Genomic DNA, 25002 nt, shown 5'->3' with positions numbered 1-25002 from the left:
CAAAACTGTTTACAGGTTTATAAATCATAAAGTGAGAAAGGGGAAGTAATCACCAAGGTAATAGTGGGTCGTGAGGTCTTTGAAGAGGCCTCAGCTTAGGCAGAAATAATGAATAGAAGTTTCGAATTGGTCTTCACAAAAGAGGGCACTTTATTTTCAGAAATTGGGGGGAGAAAAATACTATGTTTGGAAGATATAAATGTAGAAGGGAAGTGCTCAATATTTTGGTATCACTGGATGTGATAAAAGCTTCAGGACCTGATGGGATCTGAAAGTGGATACTTAAAAAATTTAGGTAACAACTAGTGGACAAGATTCACAGTCTCATTACATGTTTGTTGGAAGAAGGCATTGTGCTCCTTGACTGAAAAAGGACAAATGTAGTGCTAATTCACAAAAGTGGAAAAAATGAGAAAACACTAGATTTTAGGTCAGTATCACTGACCAGCACAATAATGAAATTAAATTATGTGAAAGGGTTGTGAAAAATCAATGGACCAAATATCTTGAAGAAATTAACATTCTGAGACATGGCTAGTTTGGCTTCAGATCTGTGCAATGAATTAACCCTTACATTTGAGTTGATGCTTCAAATTTATGGACTTGATTCAAACAGTTCCTACAATTCAAAGGCCAGGTGATACTTTGCCCTCTTTTTATGGATGTATTCGACTTCTTGGATATCAAAAGTGGTTGTGTACAAAACTTGTTTATTTTTACAAACTAAAATACAACTTACAGTAAAGTTGGGTGAACAGAGTGTGGGCATGCAAATCAGAAAAAGCCCAAAAATGCCCACATGTCTTCTTATACCACAGGCTCATGACACCAGTGCCAGGCACATGTGCAATTGCAAGAAGGCTCACAAAATACCAATCCCTAAATATCTAACTCAAGAAGGAATACAATTTGCAAAAGCGTTGATTCTACTTTGTGTCATCATCTTGTTTACAAGCCCTCTGACCTCTGAGGGCAGGAGGCTCCAGTTGTGTAGTCCTCTGCTGTCAGCTTGCAAATCTCCTGTAACTTGAACAACTAGCCTAAATTACTCATGTCTACAATCAAACATCTTACTAACTACATTTTAAGTAATTCAACATTCATGTCATGGAACATGACATATCCCCCTTCCCCAAATAGAATTATTTAAGCCTGTGAAACAAGGCTATCACATTTTGTATCAGGATGCAACAAGGCATTGGCTATCACATTTGATTTTCCTGTGATATGTTGAATACTTAGATCATATCCATGGAGTGCTAATGCCCATCTGGCTCATATGTCATTCTTTGTCTTACCACTTATGATATACTTCAAGGGGTTATGGTCGCTCAGAATGATTACCTTTTTGTCTAAGAATATCTGGAATTTCTTCAAAGCTAAACACAAGGCTGAGGGCCTCCTTTTCAATGGTAGAATATTTCCTCTGATAATCCTTGAGAATCTGAGACATGAATGAGATGGGCTTCATGATACCATCTTTTTCCTGAGCAAGTATAGCACCTACTGCTACTTGACTGGTGTAAAAAAAAAAAAAAAAAAAAAAGTAAAAGGTCTTATTATAATCTGGGGCCATCAAGACAGGATAACTTGAGAGAAGTTTCTTACACTCCTCAATGGCTAAATCAGTGCACTTATCCCACCTGAAATGATTATAAAAGAGTATGCAGGTTAAAGGAGCAGATAACCTCGCCAGGTTTGGACAGTACCTCCAATAGAATCCAAGTATGCCCATGAATCTTCTGATACCTCACTTTGTCTTTGGGACCTCTAACGGCATGATGCAATTCTGGCTGACTTGATGTCCCAGATAGTCAATAATTCTCCTCCCAAAGGCACTTCTTCAGATTCACAGTAAGGTGGGCTTGTCCTAGTCTGTCAAGTAAACCCCTTAACCAGTGCATGTGATCACTCCCTGTGTCAAAGAACACTACTATGTCATCTGAGTATGCTCTAGCACCTGGCAATCCCTCAACTAGGCAATTTACAAGGTGCTGAAAGGATGCACCACTATTCTTCATCCCAAATTTGGTCACTTTATACTGAAAGTGCCCGTGTGAGGTAACAAAAGCAGATATTTCAGTAGCTCTGTATTTACCTAGTTGTATCTTATGGGAAGGGGAGCTATGCTCATGGTGTCCTGTCTCTGTATCTTGCCATATCTAGTTTACTCTTAAGTTCTTGTATTGTTTTTGCACACATTTTTTTTTTTTTTTTGTCTAGTATGTTGCATGCATCCACCACTCTGTGGGGAAAGCTGCTTTCTCAGGTTTCTTCTATAACTGTCCTTTTTTAGTTTACTTCCATGTCCTCTTAAGTTTCTTTTATCCCAATTTAGTAAGTCATCTCTATCAAGAATTTCCACATCTTGCATAATTCTGTAGATGATCAACAAGTCACCTCTTTCTCTTTGTTCCAGAGTCAGTAGTTCTAGTTTTGACAATATTTCTTTATATGATATTTTTTATATTGTTGGGGCCATCTTCATAGTTGCTCTCTGGATTCTCTCAATCTTCCTTTTAGTACTGGGTGACCATAGTGTCGCTGTGTACTCCAATTTAGGCCTTATCAGTATGACCAGTATTTTCTTTACCATTTCTTCATCCAAGTAAGTAAAAGCCACTTTCATTGATCTTAGCAAGGTATAGGTTTTGCCAACAATTTTGTTTATATGTTTGTCAGGGGACATATCTTTTGTGATGATTACTCCCATGTCTTTTTCAGACCCCACTTTCTTTACTGCCTTTTGACCAATTTTATATTGTCCAATATCTGAATCAAGGTTCCCATCAGCTTGTTCTGCCTTGATCTTACCAACTGCTTCCTCCTCTACAATCCCATTAAACTCCTTCAATTACTTGTTGCACTCCTGACTTTCTCATCAGGTTTCTAAGAACATAATTATGACCCCCTTTCTCTCAAGTACAATAAATGGTCCCTCATATCTTGGATGCAATAAGGTCCTCTGAGGGGAAACACAAGCACATATTTTCCAACTTTTATTTCCCTCTTACCTGAATTTCTATTATAATAACCTCTGCAGGTACCTTGCACCTTTTCAAGGTTTCTTCTTGTTATTTACCTAACCTTCCTCAACTTCTTGAAGTTGGTACCCACTAGCTTGGTGTACAGGGTACTTCTTTCTGTTTGTTTTTGACAATATTTGTTCATATAATGATGCAAGGGGTTCTCATGAGGTTCTACTGAACATTAAGTAAATTGAAGAAAAACCTAGGCCTTCATGTACAGTTATTCTAGTGGCATATAGTAGCAAGTCTATGCCTTCATCCCAATCCTTTTCAAATTCTAACATGAAAGCTCAAATCATGCATTTTAAGGTTCCATGGAACCTCTCAAGACTCCCTTGACTTTGGGGGTGATATGCTGATATGATTTCATGTTTCATATTGAAGCCTTCCAGGGCTCCTTTGAATATCTATCACTTTGTTCCTCCCAAGGCATACCCATCTTAATAAAATAAGGCATTAAGGCTTTTGTGATTGTTCTGGCCTTAGTGTTTGGAGGAGATACTTCAGCATACTGTGTAGCCTGACAAATTATGTTGAGAAGAAATGACTTCCAAGATTTAGTCTTTGGGAGAGGTCCTACGCAATCAACTACCACTCTACTGAAAGGTTCCTCAATGACAGGAACCTGGCACATGGGTACTTTCTTTGGTGTGTCATTTGACTTCCCAGTCACTTGACACACAACTCACTGACTGACCATTCTCTTGACATCTTCTGACAACCAAGGCCAAAAGAAATGTGTTAAATTTGTTTGCTTCATTTTGGTGACCCCAAGGTGGGTGCACAAAGTCTCATGAGCTAGCCTCACAATCTTCTCCCTTATCACTTGAGGCACTACTATCTGAGTAACAGTATCACCTCCTACCTTTTCTGGTGCTTTGTATTTTCTCAGAAGTACACCATCCTTCCTGACAAACTCCCTCTCATTGCACTTCCCTTCTTCCTGCTCCTCCTCCTTAACTGCTTGGTGTACTTTCTCCAGCTCTGGGTCCTCCTGCTGTAGTCGGATGAGTTCCTTCCTATCTATGGCCAACTCATCTGCTAGGACATCGTCTCCCTGGTCTACTGCCACGTCTTCTGCTGCTACCTGCTTTCTATCCTCTCCCTGGTCTCCAGCCACCTCTTCTTCTGCTACCTGCTTCTTATCATCTCCCTGGTCTCCAGCTACCTCTTCTGCTGCTACCTGCTTTCTTTCCTCGCCATTCTCGTTTTGTGACCCCTTCAGGACCACATTTTCAGTGTCTGCATCAAACAGGGGGTCCAAGTTGTCATCACCTCATTCGTCTTTTTCTCATGTCTTCTTGGCCTGGTATCTGGTGATGACAACCACAGGCTTGGCCATGTCAGCTTTGTCTGTGTGTGTATGTCTCTGCTGGTTATGGGGTCGTCTACCATCTTGAGTCTAACCTGAACTATCTCGCCTACATCATTCCCAAGGAGGATGTCTATTCCTTTTACTGGAAGCTCCACTACTCCTACCTCAACACTTGCTGTCTGACCATCTATCTCAAGTAACCCCTTAACTATGGGTACTAATGTTGTCACTCGATGGTTAATCCCATGGTGAACTGACCTATGTGCCTATTTTCTAATCCTGGTATCACATTTGGCCTCACAATGGTGAAGGATGCCCCTGTGTCTCACAGAGCCTTGACTGCATACTTCCTTTCACTCCCCTCTGTTCCTATCCTGGCATCTTTCACATAAGGTAACCACTCTTGGCTGACCCCTGTTTTGTCTGTCCCGCCTAACCTAACTCCATCTACACAGCAATTATCTTCTGTCTTTCCTGCAACTCCCCTCTCCTTTGTCTTGTTGACATTCTTTTCTTGTCCCCAGTCTTGTGTCCCCTTTATTTCCATTCCCTTTGGGGCTTCATTATTCAGTAAGTTAAGAAATTGTTCTATTGCTATCACCTCTAGGACTTTCTCAGTATTTACTGCGTTTTCCGCATGCATCCATTTTTCTAGATCACTCCTTATATTCCAGGCTAGATCCATATATCCATGACTGATATCCTTCCTATCTTCCCTGAATTTCTTTTTTAAATACTCTGGGGAAATCTCATACACTTTTAGTATTTCACTCTTAATCTGATCATAATCATATGTGCCATCTCTATCAAACAATGTGTACACATGGCTTTTAAGGTTAGGCTAGATCTTATCATTGCTGACCAGAGGTCCTTTTTCCATCCTACCTGTTTCGCTATGTCTTCAAATGTGGAAAAGAATAATTCTGGATCCTTTTCAATAAATTTGGGGACAAGATGACTTGCTTTTATGATACTGTCCACTACACTTCCTTCACTACTCACCCCCAATGACTGTTGTGTAGGCTGTCCTGCTCCAACCCTGCTCATTTCCCTTAGGGTCTCTGTCCCTCTTCTAAGATAAACCTCACTGCATGATTCAGCTCTAGGTTCCCTAATTCTACTCATATCATCTATTAAGTCATAATATCTATCTCTTTCCTGTGGAAGTCTTTCATCTTCAAATCTAACTTCCTCCAAGTAATATCTCTCTCTGATCCTTGGCAATCCTTCATCTATCCTATTTTCTCTCCTGTCATCCTCCCGACTGTAATATCTGCCCCTTACCTGTGGGAATTCCTCAAATTAGTGCAATTCTGATCCCTATCTGCAGGTGATTTCATTGTGTCTCTTTCTACTTTCAAATCTATTTTCCTCCATGCAATATCTATCACCTATGCTAATTTCAGACCTTTGTCTTCAATTGATTTCATAATCTATTCTGCTCTCACTAATACTGCTTTTCACATCACAATACTTATCACTTCCATTATCCCTTGCCTCATAACATCTCTCATTTCTGTTGTCTTTTACATTATAATATCTATTGTTCTTATTGCTTTTTGCATCATAGTATCTCTCTCCTTTTGTTCCTTATATCATAATATTCCTCTCTCCCATCATCTCTTATATCACAATATCTCCCTCTTACATGTGAGAATCCCTCGAAGTCATGACTATTTTTTGAGCTGCTTGAAATATTTGAATGTGGCATCCTATTAATAGAAGGCTATACTGTACTGTACTTTGAACACAATGAAAGAAATAGTGAGGCACTGAATGTAAACAAAGATGGCAGATGTGCTTCTGTTACTATGATCAATCATGATTTGAATTCACTTGGCAACCTAACTTCTCTACTTTTTTCCTATTTCCTCTTAAGTATTTTGCACACACCAATTTCTTTATCCAGTGAAGAATAAAATTGATCCTGGTCAGAAGGCCCCCATTTATATGTCACAAACTAGCCCTTGCATTTGAGTTGATGTTTCAAATTTATGGACTTGATTCAAACAGTTCCTACAACTCAAAGGCCAGGTGATACTTTGCCTTCTTTATATGGATGTATTCGACTTCTTGGATATCATTTATCCTCCCTTCTCAACTTACCTTCCACCAAAAAATGATCTAATATTCCACCACTCTCTCCCCTTAGAACATGTACATCCTTAACTCTTCCTATTATACTACTATTTACCACTAAATTACCACTAGTGCATTAATGCTCTATCTACCACCCTTCCATCCACCACCCTCTCCCATGTGTACTTATGCTTGACATTCTTCCTAAACACTGTATTTGCTACCATCAACTCTCTAGACATATCTCCACTCCACCATCAATTCTCCACTATGATTCTTTCCTGGAACTTCACACTTCTCAACCACTCCATCTATTGGTTCATTTCCTACTCTAGTATTAAGATCTCCCAATACTACTACATTGATGTTTCTCCCTAATCCCTTTATGCACTCATTTAAATCTATCCAAAAAGCCTCCCTTTCTTTTACACTCTTCTCACTACCAGGCCCATGATGTTCATCATTCGTTCTCAAATATGACCATCAACATCAGTTCAGTTGGATGTTGAGCTGCACCTATGGGCCCAGAGATGACTTGCAAGGCCAATTCAGGCAAGAAAGCCTCTTCCACATGTAGGGCAGAAGTGGGTTGGGGTTACACTCTTGATTCTGGCTGCTCTGGCCTTTCGCATCTGGCATTTCTATTCGGCTTGCTGGGCGTCCTGCTCTTCTGCTCTTCGGACTCCTACTGAAACAGCTCATTGCCAGTAGGGGCAGTCGGCAGCGAGCATCTCCCAGGACTCAGTGTCAATAGAGAAGTCTCTGAGGCAGACCTTCAGGTTGTCCCTAAAACCAGGCCCATATGCACTTACAAATACCCATCTGGACAGAAAGCGATCATTCCAAACTGTTGGAAGATACAAAATATGAAAGAAAGAGGAAATATAATAAATATGGGTGATTTTAATTCAAAAGAAATATGTTGAGAAGATATGACCACTGAATACACAGTGACTCAGTGGATAAAAGAAAATACCAGATGCAGAAACAATGAGGAACCATCAAGACTGGATTTGATACTTATGTCAGAACCTGAAATTGTGGACAGAATTGATTACAAAACTCCAATAGGAAAGAGTAACCATGTACTAATAGAATTTGAAAAGAGCAAATGGACTTTACAAGAAATGAGAAACATAGAAAAGGAAAACTAATGTACAACAAAATAAATTTTAAGAAACTTAAAAAATTCTTTCATAATGCAAACTGGGGTAAACTCCTAAATGAAGAAATAAAGATGGAAGAGAAATGGAATATACTAAGAGAAATTTATAATGAGAGAGTGAACAAATATGTACTACAACATAAGCAAGAAAAAGTATACATAAAAAACTGGTACAACAAAAAATATAGTGCGGCTAAGAATAGAAAAGACAAAGCTTGGAAAAGATGGAAAAAAGACAAAAAAATTAGTAAATGGCAAACATACATCAAACTAAGAAATGATTAGGTAAAAATACACAGAGATGAAAAGAGAAACTATGAGAGACATAATAGAAAAATGCAAGGAACAACCTAAACTATTTTACAGGTATGTAATTGGTAAACTAAAAAATAAACAAGAAATGGAAAGACTGCAACAGGAAAAATATGAATATACAGAACTAAAGATGGCTGAAATTGTGAGCATCATTTCAAATCGGTATTCACAATTGCAAATTCACTGAACTGTGAGAGAATAGAGAGAGAGAAATCCCCACCAATAAAAGAAATAACCATAGCACAGAAGGAAATCATAGACCAAATAAAAAACCTTGATGTCAGAAAATCACATGGTCCAGATGGAATTGCAAATTGAATACTGAAAGAATGCATAGAGGAGTTGACAGAGAAAATATATGATTAAATATTCACTCAAAGAAGGAAAGGTACCATGGGACTGGAAAAATACAAATATTGTACCAATATATAAAGGAGGAAACAAGGAAGATCCAACCAACTACAGACTGGTCTCCCTAACTAGCGCAGTGGCAAAAATATGTGAAAAAGTTATCAAAAGTAGATGTGTTAAACATCTGGAAGAAAAAACTATAATGAACCCAAATCAATTTGGATTTAGAGAAGGAAGATCATATACAACAGAACTGATCTGCTTCTATTCAAGACTAATAGAAACAATACAAGAGAGGGACGGATTTGCAGACTATAACTTTCTAGACCTACAAAAAGCATTTGATAAGGTACCACACAAAAAACAAATAAGAAAAATAGAATCAATAGGTGGCATCAGAGGAAAATTATTGGAATGAATGGAAGACTTCCTGACTGGGAAAAAAAATGAGAGTAGTAATTAGAGACAAATACAGTACTCGAATTGGGAAGAAATGATAAGTGGTGTCTTGCAAGGTTCGGTGTTGGTTCCAATCATGCTTGCCATATATATACATGACATGGATGAAGGAGTAGAGTGTTATATGAATTTCTTCGCAGATGATGCAAAAATACTAAAGAAAGTAAGAACAGGGATTGTGAATCATTACAGTTGGAGCTGGACAAAATCTGGAAATGGAGTCAAAAGTGGGAAGTGAACTTCAATATCAAGAAGTGTAGTATAATGGTGTTTGGAAAAAGTAAAAATAGAATATCAAGAAATTATAAAATTGGTGAAGTCAAAAAAGTGAACTCAGAAAGAGACCTTGGAGTAATAATCAGCAAAGACATGACACCGGACAAACATCAATAAAATAGTTGGAGAAACTTTCAATCTATTAAGGTCAATGAAAGTGGCATTTGACTACTTGGATGAAGAAATTATTCTAAAAATATTAGTTACACTAATAAGACCAAAACTGGAGTACGCAGCAACACTATGGACACCCAGTATTAAAAAGAATATAAAGAAATTAGAAAGAATACAAAGAGCAACAACAAAGTTGGCACCAACTCTCTCCAAATTAACATACGAACAAAGATTGTCCAAATTGGAACTACCAACTCTGGAACAAAGAAGAGAAAGAGGAGATCTGCTGACTATTTATAGAATCATGAAAGGAATGGAAATCCTAGATAGCAATCATTTATCAAAATGGGACTATGGAAAAACAAGAGGACACACAATGAAACTCAAAAAGGATAACTATAGAAGAGATCTGAAAAAAACCCTTCCCACATAGAGTACTGGATACCTGGAATAATTTAGATGAAGAAACAGTGTATGCAAACACTCTTCAAGATTTTAATAAAAAAAAATCATGCTGAAAGATACAAAGATGGGTCACCACGAACATAGCTCCCTTCCTGTATAATACTTGTACAACTAAGAAAATACATCTCTCCCAGTTTCACTTTCATCCACATTAAACTTGAAGAAACCTTCCACTCCACTACATGTTTACCTATCTCTTCACTTACTAGTATAGCCACCCTTTCTCCCTCGTCCTCTCTTCACTCCTGAGAACCTCCCTACTACACTCCCAAACTCACACTCAACCCTCTCAGCTTAGTCTAACTCAAAGCCAACACATCCATCTTTCTTCTCACAAACATACTACCTATCTCTTTCCTTTTACTCTCATCTCTACTACATTCATGCACATTAAAAGACCCAAACCTTAGGGTACTGGTTACCTAGTCCTAATCCCCGTCCTGTTTTTCTCGCCTCTTACAATTCAAGTAGGTGATTGTAACCCTTTGAAATATATCATAGGTGGGAAAACAAAGAATGACAGACTGGCCAGGTGGGTACTAGCACTCCAGGGATATGATTTAAGTGTTCAACACATCCCAGGAAAACAAAATGTAGTAGTTGATGCCTTGTCTTGAAATGATAGAAAATGTTCAAGCTTTGTTTTACAGGCTTAAAATTTCTTTTATCAAGGGAAGGGGGATATGTCATGTTCCATGACACGTTACTGACACAAAGAGACATGAATATGGCACCATAAACCGCATTCTAGCAGAAGCCATTATGCTCAACATCCTTAATGAAACTGACTTTTGATGTTAATGTCATGAACTAGCCTTTGTGTGAGTTGATGGTTCAAATCTATGGTTGTGATTTGAACAGTTCCTGCAATCCAAAGGCCAGAACAATACTTTGCCCTCTTTTTATAGATATATTCAACTTCTTGGATAGGAAAAGTGGCTATGTGCAAAACTTATTTAATTCACATACTTACAAAATGGCTTTTTAACTTACAATAAAGTTGGGTGTGAACAGAATGTGAGGACAGAGGTTTGAGAGAGCCCAAAAATGCCTAGAAAGCAGGTGCTGTGACCCTAGCTATGATGTGGCTTGGCGCCATATCCGCGTCCATTGTGTCAGTGATGTGTCATGGAACATGACATTAAATTAAACCAATTACCGGTAGTAGATTATCTTAAATTAGATAATAAGATATAAACCTGAACTACGTTTTTTCTCATATAAATGTCTCGGTTACAGGAAGACTTACAAACCAGTGGTGGAGGAGTACACAACATGGGCACTTCTGTCTAAAGTCGGAAGTCGATATGAATGATGAAGCGAAGTAGTACTCGTAGTATCTGCATTATTATAGGTGTTCTCCTTTTTTGTTAGATAACTAAAAATTGATCAAATGTAAGCCTTCTTCACACAAAAATAAAGTGAATAGATTGTGTGAAGCCAAGCAAATAGAGGTAGGTTAGGTTTATATTTATAAAAAAAAAAAAATGGCACTTGCCGCTGGCACTGTGTTGTGCAGTTTTGGTATAAGTCTAAGAGATGCGGGCAGGGGCCTCTCTTGGACTCCCTCACTCATACCCTGTGTGCATCCTAAGGTAAATTATGTTTTTATATCATGTGAATTAAATAGTTTTGCACCTCACCATTTTGTTGTCCTTGTGAAGTGAAAGTTCCCTTTAAAAGGCACAATAGTCATAATAAATACTGAATTGTGGAACTGCTCAAATTATGACCAAGACTCAAATACACAGGCTAGTCTGTGACAATATGATAGTTGGAAATCAAGGATATAGGTTAAGTTGGAACTGTACATGAATTTGAGGCTAGGTTTGATAGATAAACTAGAGAATAGGAAACAGGACCCAACAAGCATTGTCCCTTTCCTGTATAGGTAAATACAACACAACCTGAAATTGTGGATAAAATTGAATACAAGACACCAATTGGAAAGAATGACCATATACTCATTGAGACTGAACTAAAGGAAGAAATATACATGGAGAGAAATGAAAAGCATAGGAAAGGAAGATTGATGTACAGTAAAACAGACTTTGCAAAATTAAAGAAATTCTTCCAGAATGCAAAGTGGGGAAAATTTTACATGGAAGAGACAAGTGGAAGAGAAATGGAATATCTTGAAGGATGATTACATTGAAGGGGCACATACCAAGACAGAAGCTAGAGTGTACAACAGAAGATGCAGTGAGGCAAAAGATAAAAGGGACAGAGCTTGGAAAAGATGGAGAAAAGATAAAAAACCTGGAAAATGGCAAGTACATATAAACTATAGAAATGAGTATGTTAAAGTGAAAAGAGAGGAAAAAAGGAACCATGAAAAGGACATTATAGATGAATGCAAAGAGCAACCCAAACTATTCTATCAATACGTGAATGGAAAACTTAAAAACAAACAGGAAATGGTAAAACTAGGCCAAGGGAATATAGAATACACAAAAGATTTAGAAATGGCCGAAGTCATGAATAATCATTTCAAATCTGTTTCACTGGAGAGAAAGCACAATATTGGGATGAAGGAAATAAAAGGTGATCTCCCCCCATGAGCAAGATAATAACACAAAAAGAAATAATGGAACATCTATCAAACCTTGACGTCAGGAAATCATATGGCCCAGATGGAATTGTAAATTGGATTCTAAAAGAATGCAAAGAACTAACGGACAAAATACATAACATAATAAGTTGCTCACTTAAAGAAGGAAAAATACCAAAAGACTAGAAAAATGCTAACATTGTACCAATATATAAAGGAGGAAACAAGGAAGAACCAACTAACTACAGGCCAGTCTCACTAACAAGTACTATAGCCAAACTTTGTGAGAAAATCATCAAGAATACATAGGTAAAACACCTGGAAGACAATAATATAATAAACCCAAGACAATTTGGCTTCAGACAAGAAAGATCATGTACCACAAACTTAATATGTTTCTACTTAAGATTAATAGACATAGTGCAAGAAAGGAATGGATGGGTTGATTGTGCCTTCCTGGACTTACAAAAAGCTTTTGACAAAGTACCACACAAAAAATTATTTAAAAAAAAACTGGAACCTACTAAAATGGATGGAGGACTTCCTGATTGGTAGAAAGATGAGAGTAGTGCTCAGAGAAAAATATTCCAACTGGAAAGAGGTGATCAGTGGAGTACCACAAGGATCTGTATTGGCTCCAATAATGTTTGCTATTTAAGTGAATGACATGGATGATGATGTGAAATGTTACATGAGCTTCTTTGCAGACAACACCAAACTGTTAAGGAAAGTAAAAACTGAAAAGGATTGCGAATCACTACAGGAAGACCTGAATAGGTATGGAACTGGAGTCAGAAATGAGAAGTGGACTTTAATATAAACAAGTGTAGCATAATGGAGTTTGGTAAAAGTGAAAATAGATTATCAGGACAATATGAAATTGGAACCAAGGAGGTAAAGAAGGAGAGATCCGAAAAAGATTTGGGTGTAATTATCTCAATGATAAAAAAAAATATTGTTTCATAACAACCGAATATGAAATGAATATAAAATCTACATTCCTCTCCACCTACCCTTCTATCTAAATGTCTACCTCTATCTACCAGCCTCTTACAGGGCTTGAGAGCTACCCTTGGTTGTCCTGACCAATGATATCTACTACCCTCTTACAGGGCTCGCTAGTATATACTTGGAAATCGTCATATATATAAGAATGTAATCTAACCTTGCAAATGGCAAAATGGTATCAGTAAAACACATCAAACATATACATATCAAAGATATGAGCAACTCTCCAAAATGCACAATAATAATTCAGGCAGAATAATGGTAAATAACATACATGTCTAAATAATAAAGCATCTCCCAAATTACTTTGCAATATGAAATAATTTGCAAACATATTTGCAAAACTCACTACTTTAGAGTTAGACATTTTTTGTAGTGTCTCTCCTTCCATTTCAATTATTTTTGTGAACACAATTCATTTTTTTTCTCAAACACTCTTAATGCTTCAAAAATAAATCAACACTTATATGAATTGGTAAGATTCCAAGTCTGACCACAGCAGATCCAAGGTCTTCATGTCCCGGCCTGACACTAAGTTCCAATAGTTTAGGTCTCCCATCCCAGGTACATACAAATGGTCAAATCAATACTATCTGTAAAATGCATCAAGATTGATATTCAATTCACAAAGTATATTATTAATATATTCCCTATACTCTTCTGGTTGATTATAATTGATACATAGGGTATCATAACAATCATCTTCATAGATCTGCAACCTTTCTTCATATCATCTAAATGGCCTATCAATTCTTCCCTATTTTCTAAATGTATGAGTTTATATTTATTTCCACCTGCAGAATCAATCACCGTACATGGATCTGAGTACCTTGGTGGAAGTTTATTATAGGGTGAATGTAGTTTGACCATGACTAAATCTCCTATTTTCAATTCTAGTTTATGTGCTATTTTGTGTTGTTGCTTTTTCATCTCTTGTGAATACTCCTGCATATGTTCCCTAACTCTTTGGTGAATACTTTGGAAAGTATTTATTCTATTTGAGATATAATCATCTATATTATACACAGGTTTCTGCTCTGCAGTCAAGATTTCATATGGAAGAGTTTTGTCTTCCCCAAAAATAATAAAATGAGGTGTTTCACCTGTTGCTATATTAATTTGGTTGTTCAGAGTACATTTAACACAAGGAATCCAAGTATCCCAAGTTATACTATGAGGACTTATCATACTTCTAAGACATGTAATAATTTTCTTATTTAACCTCTCTACAACTCCATTACTTTGTGGATGATTCATTAAGATATTGACTTTATTTATCTTAAATAAACTACATAAATTTTCTAAGTTTTTAATATTAAATTCAGTTCCATTATCTGAAACTAAGATCTTAGGTGTACTGAAATTACAGATTACCTGATCATAGATTACTGAAGCAATAGTTTCAGCTTATTTGGAATGGGTTGTAAAATACAAAATCTTGAAAAATAATCAATGGCAACAAATACATATTCATATCCATTCTCAGACATAGGTAACTCCAATGTATCTATGTGAACTCTTTCCCAACATTTCTGTGGAATGGGATAAGTAAATATAGGAGCTGTTTTTGGGGTATTTCCTTTCACCTTAACACATTTCAACAATTTTCTAAATAATTATATATATCTTTCTTCATACCTGGCCAAAAGTATTTAAGTTGTGTTTGTCTATAAGTTTTATCTTTTCCTGGATGTGAGCTACAATCACTATCATGAAGTAACTTCAATATCTCTTTTACAAGAGTTTGTGGACCTCAAGAAATATCTTTCCCTCTTATAACTGTTTTTCTATACAAAAATCCATTAAATGAAATTCCTCTATCTTATACCCCTTTGGTAGTTTTGGAGGTTTTCCTCTTGGGTTCATCAAGTACTTGACTAATGAGTCACGTCTTATCATCCCTCTGTTCTCTTATTAGCATTTACTCATCTAAAGTTACTTACTCTTCTATATTACAAACAAAATTAATCAACCCTGTCATTGGTTAGCTAAGGTTTCTAGAAAGTGCATCTGCCGCAACATTCTTTTTACCCAGAATATATTCAAATTTAACTTCATAGCACTGAAGTAACGCAAACCATCTAACAAGTCTGCCCCTAAGATTCTTATGCTTAAATACGTTCTGAATAGCTGTATGATCAGTCCATACTCTGATTGGATATCCCAGTATCATATCTCTAAAACTTTCTAATGAATATATCACTGCTAATGTTTCTCTTTCTGTTATATAGTTTCTTTCTGCATTATTACAAAGTCTTGAAGTGTAAGCTATTAGTTTCATAGTTCCATTTCTCTCTTGCATAAGTATTCCTCCTAATCCTATGTGAGATGCGTCAGTGCAAAGAATGAATTCTTTATCATAGTCTGGAAATATTAAAATTGAAGAACTTGTGAGTTTATCTTTCAACTTGTCAAAAGCTTCCTGTTGTGCAGGTCCCCACATGAACTTTGAGTCCTTCCTCAACAAAGAACTTAATGGATTAGCAATGTCAGCATATCGTTGAATAAATTTTCTATAATATCCTGTCAATCCCAAAAAGCTCCTAACCTTGTCTACATTGGTTGGAACTGGAAAATTCTTGACTGCTTCAACCTTTGAATTCACTGTACTAAGTCCATGTCTGTCTATCTTATGTCCAAAATAAATAACACTGTCTTGCAAGAACTTACATTTTTCAAGTTTCACTTTCAATCCTGCTTCAACTAGTCTTGAGAATATCAAATCTAATTTCTTAAAGTGCTCAACTGCTGTCTGGGAAACTATTAAAATGTCATCTAGGAATACACTGGCAGTGTTTCCTAACAACCCATCTAGAATTGTATTCATTAATCTCATGTAAGTTAATGGACTATTACATAACCCAAATGGCATTCTTTTGAACGCATAATGTCCCGTTGGAGTAGAAAATGCTGTGAACTCTCGTGAGTCTTCATGCAACTCTATTTGCCAAAAAGCAGATTTGATATCTATAGTGCTAAAATATCTATTCTCAGTTCCTAAACTTCTTAGAATGTCCCCTATTACTGGTAATGGTAACCTGTCACGAATGGTGTGCTTATTCAATTCCCTATAATCAATAACTGGGCGCATAGTACCATCTGATTTTGGCACCAAAATCAAAGAAAGTTCCACTCACTTTTACTATGTTCAATAATATCCTGCGATAACATTTCAGTGATCAGTTTATCTACTATTGCTAATTTAGAGTGAGGAACTCTGTAGGCGGGTATGTAAATAGGCTGTGTTCCTGGTTTTAATTTAATCTGATGTTTTAAAACAGTTGTTTTGCCTAAGGCGTCCCCCGGCAAAGCAATTGCTTTATTGTGCTTCACAAGCAAAGCAACTAAACTTTCATCCAACTCAGGGCAATTAGTAGGTTCTAATTGATTCTTGTATTTCTTTCTTAACTCTATTTCTTCCTGAACTGAACAAATTGATGAAATTGGTAATTCCACCTCCTCAGTACTCTCATTTAAAATCTTGATGGGTTTGGTACACACCTGAAAACATCCTATTTGTGTACCTTTCCTTAAAACTATATCTTTATTTAAAGAATTAAGAATTAATATTTCTACTATGTTCTTATTTGACTTATAAATCCCTGAGTCCAACTTCAAACCTTTTAATCTAATTGATTCTGGGATGGTTAAAATTTCAGAGTCTACAGTGACTCCTTTCAACTGCACTTTGACCCTGTTAATTGCTCTGGAGTGTAATAATGTCGACTTTATTACGCCACCATCCACAATTTGCAAGGCTTCATTTGTAGTTGATGAATTAGTAATTTCTGGGATTTCTTGAACATCTGAGTTGGGTTCACTATATGAGGCTTTACTTTCTGTTGGTCTGGACCACTCGGCCTCGTTATCTAAAGTAAAATTGTTATCTTTCTTATCTATGTCTAGGGATTCATTGATTCCTGTCACTGGTCTTAAGTCTGGTTGATTTAAAAATGGGATTAACTGTGATTTCACTAAGATCCCTAAGTCAGCAGGACATATGACCATGTTCTCTTTTCTCATAGTTGCAAATCCTATCAATAAATCTCCTGGAAAAACAGATTCTTCTACAACTATCACTGGAATGTGCAAATGTTCATTTGTATATAAGATAACTTCTAGTTCAACCTTACCTAATGTTTTTAACTGATTTCCAGTTACTCCTTGCAATGAGTAATGGATTGGTTCCAAGATTTTCACTCCTGGTTTCAACTGGTTTAAAACTTTACTAGTAATTACATTAACTACAGATCCTGTATCAATAGATATTTGAATAGGCTTATTGAACACTCTACCAGCAATGAGAGGTCCTACAGAAGTCCTTCCAATTGTAATTGTCAGTTTATGACTATCTTTGATGAAGGAGTTTTCTTTCACCTTTCTATCACTCTTATACTTTCTATTTGTATATATGTGGGGAGTTCTAGAATATTGGTTTATTCTGTGTCTGGGGGTTTTCCTCTTGTTTCCTGGTGCATACGAAAATTTCTACATTCATGGGTTTTATGGCCTATTCTTTGGTGATACATACAGAAAGGTGGGTTTCTACACTGATACTCATCATGACCCTCATATTTGCAATTTCTACAAATAATTCCATAATAACAGTCTTGTGCTTTGTGTCCCCAAGTATTACAATTAAAACATATAATTCTAGTATCCCTGGATGGACTTCTAACTTTCTGTCTATGTCCTAATTCTGTTTTCTTAAACTCTCCTCTAGAGTTCCTCTGTTGTCCCACTGTCATCACATATGGATTTATTATTCTAGTCTCACTGTACCCTTGCATTAGATAATCTACCTCCCCTAAATTCATATTTGACTTGAGATCTTTATACAGCTTTTCTGCTGTTAAATCATTAGAATTTTTGGTTAACACACCAAGTGTGATCAATTTCATTACCTGAGAAACTTTCATTTTGTCACTAGATTTTTCTATCCAATCTGAATCTTTCAAGATAGAATTCATGTCTTTTGACCATCTATCTAATCTAGCTAAGTATTCTGTGTCTGCCTCACTTGTACTTCTTTGATCATTCTAAACAAAGACCTGATAGGATCCTGATCACATTTTGATATCAAATGTTTAATGAATGCTTTCTTATAGGCTTCATATTGGCTGATATCTTCCATTTGCTGGAAATTTATGATAAACCTAGCTTTACCCTTCTCAGGATCTATATTTGTCTTTAAATTTTCTATTTTCCTTTTTTCATCTATTATATTTTTGCTCACAATTATTGTATCTATTAAGTTAAGGAACTTTTTAACTCCGAAAGTGTTTTCAACCCCAGTGAATTTTGGGATGTTAATATTTGAAGTATGAATTTCATGCTTCACCACATTTGAATTAGTGTTACTCATACCTTCAGTAAGTTGATTTGACTTGACTTTTTCCAATTAGTCTTCCTTGCGTACGTCAACCTCGACGTCCCTCGTCAGCCTCGTCGCTCACTGCCTTGAAGATCGTCTTGTAGATGATCGCCTTATTCCACTCGTAGTAGTTGCTCGTAATGTTGTAGACCCCTAGTTCCTCATCTTGTTATTGGTTGTAGTTGTGCACTGCGTGGTTATGGTTGCGTCCACTGTAGATTGGTGTACCCGTAGACTTATCTTGCATCAGTCTTGTAATTACTTCGGAGGAAGTTCATCCCTAGCTGCCGCCACTGTTAGCTTCACTGCTACCAACACTTCAGTTCCCTTCAGTGAAATTGTAATTCACAACTTTCTTCACTTTCTTTCTATAACTGTAGTATTGTAAGTCACTTGTCTCAAGATCCCATGCCACTCTCGTAGTGTAAGTTTTTAGTCAAGTTTCATTATTCAGTTCGAAGGTGAATGTACAGTATTTTTCTTTTCTATTTTCTTCCTAATAAATTACACTTGGTTATTCAAGCTACACCAAGGGACTACCACCTGGGATACTCTTACACCCACCAAGCCAAGTCTGCTCCGACGTCACAATTTAATTCATTCAATAACTTTGAACATTACAAATAAGTGCCACCCTTTTAGGGCGTGACTTTACCTCCATGCACCAATAATTTTTCTTCTCCACCCTTTTCTCCAATCAGAAAGACTGTTATACTGTCTCAAGCAATACTGTTTATGCAAGCAATTTGTCGCAAGCAGAACAAGCTCTGTGTTTACATTTAGTCACATCAGCACCTTTGATTGCCACTCCAACCAATGTTTACAAATACAAGATGGTAAGCTAGAATATGCAATTCAGCAACTTGCAGTCAGCCATTGTTTCATAACAACCGAATATAAAATGAATATAAAATTTACATTCCTCTCCATCTACCCCTCTATCTACCTAAATGTCTACCTCTATCTACCGGCCTCTTACACACTGATAAGACCTAGACTAGAATATGCGGTGACATTATGGTCACCCAGTGCCAAAAAGAATATAAAGAAAATAGAAAGAATCCAGAAAGCAGCCACAAAAATGGCACCTGCACTTGCAAACTTGTCATATGAGGAGAGATTGGCTAAACTGGAGTTACTGACACTGGAGCAAAGAAGAGAGAGAGGTGACCTGCTGACCTCTACAGAATCATGAAGGGCACAGAAATACTCGATAGAGAGGACTTGTTAAACTGGGAAGAGAGAAACACAGGAGGACATGGAAAGAAAATAAAAAAAAAACAGCTACAGAAGAGATCTGAAGAAAAACAGCTTTTCACATAGAATGGTGGACACTTGGAACAAACTGGACAAAAAAACAGTGGGCGCAAAAACCATTCATGAATTTAAGAGCAAACTAGACTGCAAGATACAAAGGCGGGACACCACGAACATGGCTCCCCCTCCCACAAAATACAGCTAGGTAAATATACTAAATCCGAGACCATTCGGATTTAGACAAGTAAGGTTATGTGCCACAAATTTGATCTGTTTCTATTTAAAGTTAATTGGTATAATACAACCACTCCTCGTTTAACGACGACAATTGGGACCAGCGCGCCGTCGTTAACCGAATTGGTCGATAAGCGAAAGTGTATACATATACGTACATGTACTGTATGTACAATGTCCAGCAATACATGCATCTTTATTTTCGTGTATTTTCCCTCTTTTATACAGTACATTAAAGCTTTATTTACTGTTTATTTATGGTGGTTAGGTTCCTGAAATTACCGTATATGACCAAATCCGCGTATGCTGACATTCCATATTGAATACCGGGGTATTTTTTTAGTTTCGACCATGGGCGCAATATAGCAATAGAAAATTATTAATTTTGTAAATTAAAATGTATCAACGTAATATGCAATTTTGTGGGCGGAAATGAAAGTAAAAAATACCATGCTACAAGAAAATATGCTAATGAACGAAGTCGGTAGCATAGGCTCGGGATGCCATCTTGTCGTCTGCCAACGTCTCTCACGACGACGACAACTAGGACGAGCCGGATGACATTTAATTTGCAGGTAATGATTTATCAAACACAGGTCAGGTTAGTTTAGTTTAGGTTAGACGAATTCATCATCCTTTCATTTCTTCGACATCGGCATCTATCATAACAAACATGGTGTACCATTCGTCCGACATGACTTCGTTACTTACGAAATTTGTTTTAGCACCTTTTTTCCCGCTCACAAAATTGCATATTACTTTGATACATTATAATTTACAAAATTAATAATTAATTTTCTATTGCTATATTGCGCCCATGGTCGAAACTAAAAATTTACCACTACCGGTATATACTGTACCCCAGGTAGTTTTTGCAGCTTGCAGGATGGTAATGTAGACCTAAGCTTCAGAACACTTTACCTCACAGCTAATATCCACCGTACAAGTTCAATTATAACATACAAATTTGCCTCAGCCAACTTAATTATCGTACACGACGTCGTAACTTCGGGAGATTTACGTTAAACGTCTGTCATAAAGCCCGTCGTAACTCCGCGTCGTCGCTAACCGAGTAGGTCGTTAAACGAGGAGTACCTGTACAAGAAAGGGATGGATAGTCAGACTGCTGTGCTTTCCTGGACTTACAAAATGTGTTTGATAAAGTACCACACAAAAAATATTAAGAAAATTCAGAACAACAGGAGGTAAACAAAGAAAACTATTGAAATGACTGAACATTTCTTGGATAGAAGGAAAATGAGAGTGGTGCTCAGAGATAAAAATTCTACTTGGAAAGAAATGATAAGTAGAGTCCCACAGGGTTCAGTACTGGCTCTGATAATGGTTGCTATATACGGTATGTAAATGACATGGATGAAGGCATAGAATGTTACATGAACTTCTTTGCAGATGACGCAAAACTACTTAAGAAAGTAAATACAGAAAAAGATTGTGAATTGCTACAGAGAGATCTGAACAAGGTCAGAGAGTGGAGTCAGAAGTGGGAAATGGACTTGAACATTAAGAAATGTAGTATAATGGAATTTGGAAAAAGGTTAAAAAAAAAAAGAATATCAGGACAATATAAGATCTGTGCAAAGGAAGTAAAGAGAGTTGGTTCCAAAAAGGATCTATGAGTAATCATCACCAAAGACATGTCCCCAGACAAACTGCCGTTACGAGAGGTAACGGGGCTTTTTTATACGTCCGTGTATCCCCATGTTTACATATTTTTTTGTCGTAAGGCTCGTTTCCCCTCGGAAGAGGTTTTCAATTTTGTTTTTTGTAATGCTTTAATTTTAAGTATATTTCGAGCAGAGGCCTTTTCTGTTCGAAAATCCTACCTTGTAAGTTGTCTGCAAGCTGTGTTGCAAGATAACATCTCATTATTTGTACAATGTTCACTTTAAGAATTAGACTTAAGAAGGTGTGTAAGAACCGGTTGCTGTGGTGTGATGTCACGTCACACCTCCAGCCAGTGTGGTTTGGAACGCCTTCAGTTGTATACCCGCTCCCTTCGCGGCCTACTCAGTGAGTTTTTGAGCCGAATTTAGTTTTAGATCTGGTATATCGTTTCTTGTATGTCATAATGAATTTAGCCTTAAGCTGCTCGTATTTCATGTTCAGATTCTTTGTAATTCTGTATTAAAGCTGTTTGTAACGAGCGCTACTCTGTATTGTTTTACAGCTTTTTCAACTACTACTTCTACTCTTCCTCCCAATTACTGTCTGCTGCCATAGTTTCAATGGCAGCACCTGTTGTGTGAAGATGAGAAAGTCGTGTTTTCTATTGCCAATAAACGTAGCGACGAGCACTCCGTGGATCCTTAACCCTCCCGCGTTGTTTACGTTACGTAATCCAGAAAAGAGGGCACTCGTTACGCTAACCCCCTATGCGCAGCAGAGTAATCCGCTGCGCCACAATGAAAAAGTGACATCCATTGGCGCTCCCTGCCAAGAAAATCGCTTTCGTGAAGAGGTGAATGAAAAGAGCCGCTGCGAAGGAGTTAAAAGGTAGCCATGCAGTATGCCAAGTCCATCTTGAGGATATGGCCAGACCACGCCCTGCACGCCGTTGCCACGTCTAGATTCCCCTCGTCGTCACCACATAATGAACTTGTTGTGCCGCCTTCCTGGCATAAGTTGCGTGTGTATACTTAAGTGTAGTGGCGCAAGTTAAGTGTAGTGGCGCAAGTTAAGTGTAGTGGCGCAAGTTAAGTGTAGTGGCGCAAGTTAAGTGTAGTGGCGCAAAGTAAAGTGTAGTGGCGCCAAAGTGTAGTGATCTTGTGTCGTCTTAGTAATCGTATCGGCGCGCGAGTGTGATGTGGCAACAACGTATGGTTGCCGAGTTCTACTAATGTTTACATAACAAACCCCCACCGCAGTTAAGCATGTGTTTTTCCTTTGAAGGCAAGCTACCTTGCCTTAAACCTGTTTATATATTAATATAAACACGCATGTAAGCATTTGAATAATGTGCCTTAACAAATGTAAGTTTTGTTGTTGTCTATCAAAGTAGTCGTATAGTAGGAGTGTCTGTGTAAAACATACTCCGCGGTTTTCGATTAAGTTCGAGTTTTTCCTTGTCTTCTTTATCATATTACTGTCTTGTCTCTCACTGTTTCTCTCGCTTGGCAATATGTCTTCCAACCACAGTATAGATGAAGGACCCGTCTCCAGTAGGGTCAGAGCCCTCACGGCTGAAGGGCAAGAGGTTTTTCAGAGAGCGTCTGATCAGCATGAAGAGAGGGTAAAGGCGAGTAGAGAAGGAGTACAAGCCTTATTGGAAGAACCGAATCATAGTCCTTGGTTGTATAAGGCCCACGCTGTGTACCAGGATACTGTAAAAAGGTATCTGGAATTCTTAATGCGTGAACGTACTTCAGAAAGTCTGGCTCGTGCTGAATCAGTGAAGCACGAAGACAGGGATTTTCAGGCATCTTTTCGTCAGGTAATCAGTAATTATGCTTCCTCTTCCTCAGTTGAAGTCACGGAAGAGGAACACCACACTGAACCGTTTTTACAAGATGACCCGAAGTCCAGTCAAGTTCCTTTATCCCTCGTCGACCACTCTGTGTATAATGTACTCCCTTCCACGAAGGGCAGTTCAAGAAGGTCGGTTAGGTCAGGTCGTTCCAGTAGCACCAGTGTTAGTGTTGCAAGGAAGCAACGAGCCAAGGTGGAGACCGCTCGTATCAGAGTCAAGTTTGCCGAACAGGAGGGTCGGCTTATGAAAGAAAAGGCTGAAATGCAGGCCAAGTTCAAAGTTCTGACACAGCAAAAGGAGTTGGAAGAAGCCGAAGTCGAACTTAGGCATTTAGGAGCCGACGATGATTGGGAAACGTGCAGTGACTGGGACCAATTAAAAGATACAGTTGCTACCCGCACCCATCTATATGTGGAACAACAGGGTGGTATAGTTAATGTTTCCGCTAGTCGGAAGGATCCGGTAGGCTTGAACCCTGAAAGCCCTGTTTTCAAGCCCTGTTCTGATTTCAGAGTTAACTCACAGCCTGCTAACAATGTTCCTTTCAGTTTTGAACCTCGTATCGAAAAAGTAAAGGTGAGGTCTGTGCAACCTGCGCAGCAACCTGTTGCTAACCATGGTTCTTATGCGTCACCACCTGTAGTAAAACCTCCTCGGAGTGCATCTCCTAGATTGGGGACAACCTCCAATTCTGCCGATTTGAGCAAGTTCTTCTTGCGGAAGGATTTACTTCTTAGCAGGCTGTCTACGTTTGATGATACTGCGGAAGACTATGCTGTTTGGAAGGAGAGTTTCAAGGAAGTCGTGCAAGAGTTAGGCACCTCACGTAAGGAGGAAATAGACCTGTTAGTTAAGTACCTAGGTCCTGAGTCTAAAGAATGGGCCCGTACAACCAGAAACTCAAATGCCAAGAATCTAAACCTGGCGTGCAGTAGAATTTGGGAGCGCTTGGATGACAGGTTTGCTGCCCCTTCGATCATTGAGACTTCAATTAAAAAGAAGCTCGCCAACTTCTCTAGGATTTCACCTAGAGACACCTTAAGGTTATACGACCTGTGTGACATTCTGTACCAGATAGAAGCCTTGAAGGCTAACCCTGTATACAGTACACTGTTTGCATATTATGACGCCTCGTCAGGTATCAATCCCATTGTCGCAAAACTTCCACCCTGTATACAGAAAGCATGGACTGGCAGAGCCATGAACTACAAGACTGCTCACGGTGTGCCGTACCCACCTTTCTCCTTCTTCATTGAGTTTGTGAAGGAGATGGCAAGGGTCGAGAATGATCCATGTTTCTCTTATCAAAACCTTGGAGCCGATGGTTTTGTGAAACCAGAGAAGCCACCTCCCTCTAAGTTTCCTCAAGTGCGTGTGAAGAAGACTGACACCATGTTGTCTAGTGGCAGTAAGTCGACCACGGGCGCTGACAGGTCTGTTGGCGCTGCTAGTCCTACCGAGCAAAGAAAGGCAGAAAAGGGAGATTTTTGCGTCTACCATGATGCCTACGTACACCATTTGGA

General features: G+C 37.9%; 1 protein-coding gene across 6 annotated transcripts in view; it reads right to left on the bottom strand.

Annotated features, from left to right (window-relative positions):
• The window catches only part of LOC143023655 (tetratricopeptide repeat protein 23-like), a 625055-nt gene that overhangs the window by 115680 nt on the left and 484373 nt on the right, over positions 1–25002 (bottom strand). The window contains exons 11-12 of one of the 6 annotated variants that reach the window (XR_012966191.1): positions 5993–7270; positions 742–1020 (exon numbers count right to left, since the gene is read on the bottom strand). The exons of 3 other annotated variants lie outside the window; for them this stretch is intronic. Coding sequence is in view for 2 of the 3 variants with exons in the window: in XM_076182257.1 (XP_076038372.1) it covers positions 1005–1020 (16 nt within the window). In the remaining variant the exon portion in view is untranslated. Of the gene's footprint in view, positions 1–741; positions 7271–25002 lie in introns of those variants that run through there. 2 more of the 6 variants (XM_076182258.1, XM_076182257.1) reach the window with 2 other exon arrangements.

Source organism: Oratosquilla oratoria, unplaced genomic scaffold (genome assembly GCF_046742065.1).
Source record: "Oratosquilla oratoria isolate Oo_2021 unplaced genomic scaffold, ASM4674206v1 SCAFFOLD54, whole genome shotgun sequence".
In the NCBI taxonomy this organism is placed as follows: domain Eukaryota; kingdom Metazoa; phylum Arthropoda; class Malacostraca; order Stomatopoda; family Squillidae; genus Oratosquilla; species Oratosquilla oratoria.
This window is presented reverse-complemented; position numbering and strand designations above follow the sequence as displayed.